Genomic DNA, 8,280 nt, shown 5'->3' with positions numbered 1-8,280 from the left:
GTGTTTTCATCGAAAACCTTCTAAAGTTGTTTTTCCAAAGAACGTTGCATGACTTGCAGTTTTTCAATTAAAAAAAACTGTTATAATGAGTATGAAAGTGTAAAAAATAAACTAGAAAAATTTCTAATGTATAAAGGAGAAACGAAACAAAGAATAAAATAGATGAAGAAGTTATTGACTTGCACACAAAGTTTTTATTAAAACGTAAGTACTTAAATTGAAAATAAAACTAATGACCCTTGACACCTATTTTATAATAGAAGAAACTGAAACCTACTCAAACTTCTAAAACAATAAAATAAAAGACTTTGACTCCTAATTTAAAACTGGGAATTAATAAAAGGCAACTTTCCTATACCAAAAGCGATTAACCCAACAATCACCCCCTTAATCGGATTTGTCATACGAGCCACTCGTCGTTCAAAACAATGCCGGTTCCTCTTCGATTAGACCCGCTTCTTCCTTTTCCCATTTTAGACACTCGTTTTTATAGTGACCGAACTCACCACATTTGTAACATCTAACGTGACTTTTATCCCGGACACGTTCATTACCATCTCGACTTCTCCCGGACCCCCGACCTCTTCCCCGGCCATGTCCAAAGTCATCTCGATTTGAACGTCCATTGCCACAATGCTTACAAACATGTGACTTTTCGTCACTAGCCAACAACAACCCACCTTGAGTGTCCTCCACTTTCTCAGTTCCTCTTATACGCTCCTCGTACGCCTTTAATCTACCAACCGGTTCATCGAATAACATTGAATCCAACTCGAAAACATTGCTCTATTGAAGCCACGATTTGGAGAAACGACTTAGGCATCGAATCTAGTAACTTTTTTACCAAATCACCTTCTTCAAGCTCATATCCAAGACTCCTTACTTTTGATGCTAAACCGGATAATTTCGTCACAAAATCATCAACTGTTTCATCCTCTTTCATGCGTAAACTTTCAAGCTCCATTTTTAAGGTTGCAAGTCGAGCCGTTCTCACCCGATCCACTCTCAAATACTGTGTTTTTAGCCCATCCCACATTTGCTTTGGGTCGGTGTAACTCGCCATTTGCAACACCATGTCTTCGGGTATCGCTTGAAACAAAAAAGCAAGAGCTTGTTTTGATTTCTTTTGATCTGGTGCTTTATCAGACGTCTTCGGTTCGACCGTCTCCCATATGCCATGTGCATCTATAATTGACTTGACTTTAACCGCCCACACGTGATAATTCGTTGGTGTCAAAACCGGAACTTGATATGTCAACGAACCTCCTTCTTTAACCAACGACATCATTTTCTCTTTAACCCCGACTTCTTTAATCAAGCTTGTTCCGAGAGCACTCTCCCACCGGACAACAAGACAAGGTCACGACCACCTTTACCGTCTTTCGTCACCCGCAAAACGAACCGAATCAAAGCCACCCGCTTTGACGTCTTCCCGTTCGTTTACTCCGCGCCTCCGGTTAGTCTCTCACAAGCCCGGTTAAAAGAAACCGGGGTTGCTTCTAATCAACCTCGAATCACACCCCCTTCAACGAAACCGCTCTGATACCAAGTGTAAAAAATAAACTAGAAAAATTTCTAGTGTATAAAGGAGAAACGAAACAAAGAATAAAATAGGTGAAGAAGTTATTGACTTGCACACAAAGTTTTTATTAAAACGTAAGTACTTAAATTGAAAATAAAACTAATGACGCTTGACACCTATTTTATACTAGAAGAAATTGAAACCTACTCAGACTTCTAAAACAATAAAATAAAAGACTTTGACTCCTAATCAAAAACTGGAAATTAATAAAGGGCAACTTTCCTATACCAAAACCGATTAACCTAACAACTACTAGTTTATAAAGTTGCACCAACGGTTTATAAACTATTAGAGCTGAACAATTTATAAAACTATTAGAAGTTGTAATTTCCAAAACTATTAAAACTGAACGGTTAATAAAACTATTCAAAAGGTTCAACATTATGCAGATTAAATAATTGAATTATGGAACAGACCCCCTTTTCCTTAAAAAAATAATCTTGACAGCTTAAAGTTTTGTAAGCAAACACCAATGTCCAACGATAAAAGAGGAAAATTGCTTTCTATTGTTAACACTTTAATGTCAAAATATGATACAAACTTAGAAAACAAAAGGTTTTTTCTTGCCGTCAAAATCAAACAAACGACACAAACACAAATTGGTTTTTCTTTTTTCCTTTGAGTCTTGCATAATAATACTTTAGAAAAAAAAAAAAAAAATCTTTTTGTATTGCTTGCTGTAAACGGGCAGTAGAAATAAAGAACCATAAAAAATGTTTTTTTTTTGCCGTTAAAACCAAACATGAACAAATCACATAAAAAATGTTTTTTTTTTCAATTATGATAATTATAGTTCGCTACGTGCAACGAATTTGTTTTAAGATTGTAAGAATAATATTCCAGTAATGTACGAAAACAAACAAGAAAATAGAAAAAAACTGAGACATATGTTCAACACATTGTCCTTAAAACAAATTCGTCTGCTACCGGGTGTTTATTTCCCAGAAAACAACTCTTTGAAGTCACTTCAAGACTACCTGAACCCTCAATAAGTCTAGAGTATACATTTGATATAACAAGAAAATGAAGAAGACAAAAAATGGAGAAGAAGAGATTTTTGGTTGCACTCTTTGTGTGTCTCAAATCGTTGAAGAACTGTTGTATTTATACTACAAATCATAACCAACAAACAACTAAATTGTCATTAAAACAAAATTCGTAACCGACATTATATTTAATATCCGTTCTTAATTACAAGTTGTAACCGAAAATTGAACATCATTTTTCGATTATACTCCATCCAATCCATCAACTTTGGTGATTAGTTTCAGTTCACAAATTATTTTTCCAACAAATATAACATCTCCACGTCGTCCGCATATACAATATCTACCAAACGATTTGTTGTTTCCTTTGATTATATTGTTTCCTTTGCTGCATTCCTCGTATGGTGTGTTTGGAACAAACCACACCACCAACACACACTACTACCTTCTCATTCCGAAATTGTACGTAAAAACCAATTTTAATCCTAGAATGAGAGAATAAAAGAGAGAGTGAAAAAATGGTTACAAAGAGTGGGTTATCTATTCGGTAAAAGATTAAGAAATAAATACGATTCGAAGCCGATTTAAGCTCGAACACTACCCTGTCCTATACCGATTCAGTCTCTAGCTTTTGCTCCAAATCGGTGTTAACTTTGACTCTTTGAGATTTGGGCCACTCGACCTCATTGTTTATCAGGCCCAAATAAATTCAATTGCATTTTTTTTCCTACATATGAGACGATATGGAATTAAAAATAGTTTTGTGCTTTGATATATTAGGTTAAATATTTTAGTATTACCATCTCTAAACCACGCAAAGTTTTCACATGGATTTTTTTTTACCACTGTTTGTACTTATTAATTTCTAATAACCTTTAAATATACATATAAAAGTACCGTTTATATAAAACATTTAATTTATTATAAAGTTTTGAGATCACTCAGATATTGTTATGAATTAAATTGTTTGGTTCTATTTTGCTCTTTGACCATCTAAATTTTGGCAAACCTCTTGTTGTCTGTGTCGATGATCATTCATCAAGCAAAAAAAAAGAACATATTTGCCCAAGAGATTATTAACAACTCCGAAATCAATAGAGTTTAATTTTATATTATGGATAAAAGGTCACAAACTGCGTCACTAACCCTTTCTGACAAAACTAATTCTTTAGAAAACAAATTTTTTTATTTTATTTTATTTTATTTTTGTAAATTGATTATTAATTATAATTAATTCACTATGGCGATTCTATTTTCATCCCATACTATTATATAGTTACAATTACACCCCTCCTTGTTTATTGTTTAAAACAATAGATAAAATTGATGTAATTGATAACAATATAGCCATATAGGCACTACCTCTCATACCTCTCATATAGGAGGTTTAGTGTTCAAGTTGTGGGGATTTAAATTAGAAGTTCGCAAGAAGAGAGTTAAGGGCATGGGACATATTTCGATTTTGTCTTGTAGCACTAAAAGCATACTTCTTAGCCCATTGGTTATACTCAACCTCGTGCTCTTCGCCTCTTAAATGTTTTTGTTATTTTTTGTACTTGGTCCAATTGCTAGTTTATTAATAAAAAAATAAAAAAAATAAGTGAATAACACAACTCAAAAAGGCATGAAAAAGTGACAAATATTTTCTTTTAGTTACTTATTTTGTAGTGTCTAATAAAAATATAATTTCTCATAATATATATGGCGCACTAATTTTTTTTTTTTCTTAAGAGATATAGATGGGACAATTCGTTAATAATTTGGAGTGTCAAATAATTGAACACATATGACAGATTTTATATCAATTTATTTTTCAAAGAGTCTTAAGGCTATTTTTGGAATGCCCAACTAGTTTATTATTATTATTTTCTTACCTTTTTAGGTTGCATGCTTGAAAAGCAAAAAAAAAAAAAAAAAAAAAAAAAAAAAAAAAAAGTTTATAGAAAAGGGTGAAACACAACAAAAGACAATTGAGTAAAAATTTTTATAATTCAATAAAGGATGAAACACAATAAAGGGTGAAACACATCAAAAGACAATTGAGTAAGAAACTTTTATAATTTAGTAACTCCTTAAAGAAATGAACATAATACATATATGATCAATCATTTGAAATCGATGTGTGTAAGCTTTTGAATTGACCTCCCATATTGCTTGCACCATTATACCTTGACGATGACTTGATTTAAAATCAAGATTGTTATGTGATTATTTCCATTCTAAAAGAGTTTGTAATTTAGTATCATGTAGATGGACAACCAAAAGAAGCGCTCTATAGTAAGGACATTTTTATTTACAAATCTCAAAACAATATACATTTGTTCTTTGTTAGACTCACCATATGCTTCATTAATAACCAAAAAAAATTCCCACCATTAATCTCCTTAAGAATCATTTGTCTCATCCTACTTGAGATAAGGCTAAAATTAAGAGGGATGTATGTAATGGATGTATCCAACAATTTATGAAAATTTCCTTTGTTGATGGAATTTGGTCTTTCACTAAGGCCTCTAAATGCAACTCCTTGAAATACACACCAACAGACTAAATAAATAGTATCCAGACTAAATAAATAGTATCCATCAGTATCAATATGTTATCCTTACGATCTTTATTTATAAAGTGTTTAAACATATTCCATAGATCTTGCACATCATTTAACAAATTTTCATATGATTTTTGTGCAACATTATGAAAAGACGTACACTTAGTCCCTATGTAATGCAAAAAACACATTTTCCACAAACTTTCTTTCAACACTTGATATTGTGTTATTTGATTTTAGGGCAATGAACTAGGTTAATAATAAGGTTCATATATAAGATCATTTATGCAAAGTTCAAATTATGATGTTAAACCTTAAATTAAGTCAAAAATGATTTTTTTTTATCAAGATTTAATGGAATTTTGAGGTTTTAATGAAGATTTTCAAATATTTATATGATGAAAAATATGATTTAATTCATTAGAAATATGATCCTATTATTGATTTAACAATTAATCTTCGATTCATGTAACATCCTAAAATTCAAATAGTTAGGAAGTTAGAGTAGTTAAAAGATATGTCCTTGAATTAGTATGGTCATATGAAAGTGAACTATGTATGTATAAGAACTATAATATAGCCAAAAAGGAAATTTTTTTGTCATTTTGAATGCAACATATGTTGGACTATGTTGTAATTTGAAATATTTAAAGGAAATATATTAGTTTCATGTGCATGAAGAAAAACGATTAAGATAAATCCTCCTTAATAAATGAAAATAATTTTGCCACATGTCACTCTCTCATTAACTTGGACACATGTCATTTTTTGGTATTTTTAAATAAATGTTTTTTCTATGTGTCATTTTCGTATTATTTATCTTTTTTTAATTAATACATCTTATTTAAACCTCAATTATTAATTGCCTTATTTGAAAATAGTAATTAAATTACAATATTACAACTCATATTATTGAATATGTTTCATTTTAAATTCAAATTTTAAATTTTAAATTTAAATAAATTTTTCTTTAAACTTTTATATTTAATTTTTTTGTTTTATCCAACTCGTATAACATACGGGTCTCACAACTAGTGTTACAAATAAGTGAAATATAGAAGATTTGCAAAAGTGATAAGTAACCTACTTTGAGACTATAAAAATCAAATTTAATGAGTTAATGAATGTGATATCAAGATCATAATTGAAAATAATAACTATAAATATGATAATCCAAAAATAAGAAACTCAATTTGTAACGTCCTAAAAATACAAGCTAAAATGTTCATTTTTAAATCAACCAAATCATTCATTCATTACTTCCAAAAGATAATTATAGTACCAAAAGGTGTTTTAAAAATAACATCAAAATAATAACAAAACCATAAGTGCAGAATCTCCAGTGGATGCGATGCAATCATGTCAGACCCTTTCCTTTGGAGCTAGAAGTACCTGAAACATTTAAACATAAAACCCTAAGCACAAAGCTTAGTGAATTCCCTAAAATACCATTACCATACATATCAGTGCCCAACCCTAGGGGTATGTTTCAACCCAAGTGAATGATGTGATCCAACCATAATCTTACAATCACTTGAGTTGCTACAACCCATCTACAGTCATTCCTGCCATGATCCAACCATGGTCTTCCATACAAGTGTTGTGATCCAACTACATTCTTACATACAAGTGATGTGATCCAACCACAGTGTTTCATGCAAAAGTCATAAAGACAATCTAACATCCTACATAGTATAGTAAGAAGACTCGCCTCACAGATAGCAGCTAGACATAATAATTCTAAAATAGTGAAGTCGGTACTACGAGAAACATAAAAAATAGTTAAGGAGCACCCTCCCAGTCTACACTCTACACTGTAAAACCCTTAAGTTGACCAAAAGTCAACAATGATCAAAAAGTCAACCGTCAAAGTCAGGCCCAACCGACCCCCACATCGTAGTTACCCTTTGGCCACGTCATGGTAGCAGTAGGACAAAACGGTCACAAATGCCCGTCGCCACGTCGTGGTGGCCAACCCACTACGTCGTGGAAACTACTCAGATCAACTTGATGCATTAAGCTCGTAATCCTTCAAGCCACTCATTCATACTTCCCAGAAGGTTTTCTTACTCTCAATACTTCATAAAAATCATTTCTTTATAGACATGCATGTCTTTATCTCAAGTTAGGTCAAAATGATGAAAATGAGGTTAAAATCTTATGCATAGAACCCATAACTCAATAACTCTCCAAATTTGGGACAAGAGACCTCAAGGACCCATAAAGTTGCCAACTTTATGGAATCCATTGTTGGATCTATATGCTTAAGAATCATTATTGAGTAATATTGCTAATAACATATGATCATATAGAGTCACACCTTTATCAAGTTGACACATTTTGTATATTTATTATTAATATGATTATTAATAAATAATATAAATTCTTGTATTTAATTATAGATCAATTATTGTTTTGTGAAAATAATAATTAAAGAGAGTATAACTAGTTATTATATCATATGGTACGATTTAATAAGTCATGCACAAAGTTTTGGATACTTTGATTAGCCATGATTAAGTTAGTTAGTTGGTGTAGTTAGTTGAAATGGCTAGAAGACAAATTTTGTCTTTTTACACCAAGCACGGTCGAAATTTTATTAAAGAAGAGAGGTTGCTTGTCAACCTTATTTTTATGTCCCCCATGTTTCTAAAAGGCTATGATTACTTTATATTATTATAATGTAAAGACCTTACTTGCATAGGACTATCAAAAGTGTGTTATGCATGAGTTTTGAGCTAGTTTTTGGAAGCTCTATTCTCTCTTATTTAAGCACAAAAGCTGCAGCTTCTTGGCTTCTTCTTCCTCTCATTTTTTGAAGTCAATTGTGAAGAATTGGTGCTCCTTGAGTTGTCTCGTTTAGTGCTTATTTGAGTTAAGTGCTTAAAGGATTGAGTGTAACACCCGTAGATTCGAGCTAGTTAGTTAAGATATAATAGACGTTAAAAATAATTTTTTTGATAGAAGACTATCTAGGATAAATAATCTTAACTAAAGTAATAGTTAGGGCAAACAATTGTAACCTATTTGACGTAATAAAGAAGAATTATATGAATATTATGTGTTTCACGATTATTATAATATAATAAAATAGGAAAAATCAGTCGAATCATCCGTAAATCGTATATATATATATATATATATATATATATATATACACACACACA

The 8,280-nt window shown here is 31.3% G+C and overlaps 1 protein-coding gene across 1 annotated transcript; it reads right to left on the bottom strand.

Moving 5' to 3' along the window:
- Positions 1–420: 420 nt before the first annotated feature.
- Positions 421–1,285, bottom strand: LOC145075723 (uncharacterized). The gene is made up of 2 exons (XM_079021858.1): positions 845–1,285; positions 421–786 (listed from the first exon to the last, which is right to left on the bottom strand). The coding sequence occupies exons 1-2, from the start codon at positions 1,283–1,285 to the stop codon at positions 421–423; spliced, it is 807 nt and encodes a 268-aa protein (XP_078877984.1).
- Positions 1,286–8,280: the final 6,995 nt, after the last annotated feature.

This window comes from Lactuca serriola, chromosome 9 (assembly GCF_051521515.1).
Source record: "Lactuca serriola cultivar US96UC23 chromosome 9, Lser_US96UC23_V15, whole genome shotgun sequence".
In the NCBI taxonomy this organism is placed as follows: domain Eukaryota; kingdom Viridiplantae; phylum Streptophyta; class Magnoliopsida; order Asterales; family Asteraceae; genus Lactuca; species Lactuca serriola.
This window is presented reverse-complemented; position numbering and strand designations above follow the sequence as displayed.

Coding starts and splice junctions, on each gene's coding strand:
- LOC145075723 (XM_079021858.1), bottom strand. CDS start 1,285: ATGTCGTTGGTTAAAGAAGGAGGTTCGTTGACATATCAAGTTCCGGTT. Junction 787..844: donor AGCTTGAAGAAGGTGATTTG/GTAAAAAAGTTA, acceptor TGGCTTCAATAG/AGCAATGTTTTCGAGTTGGA.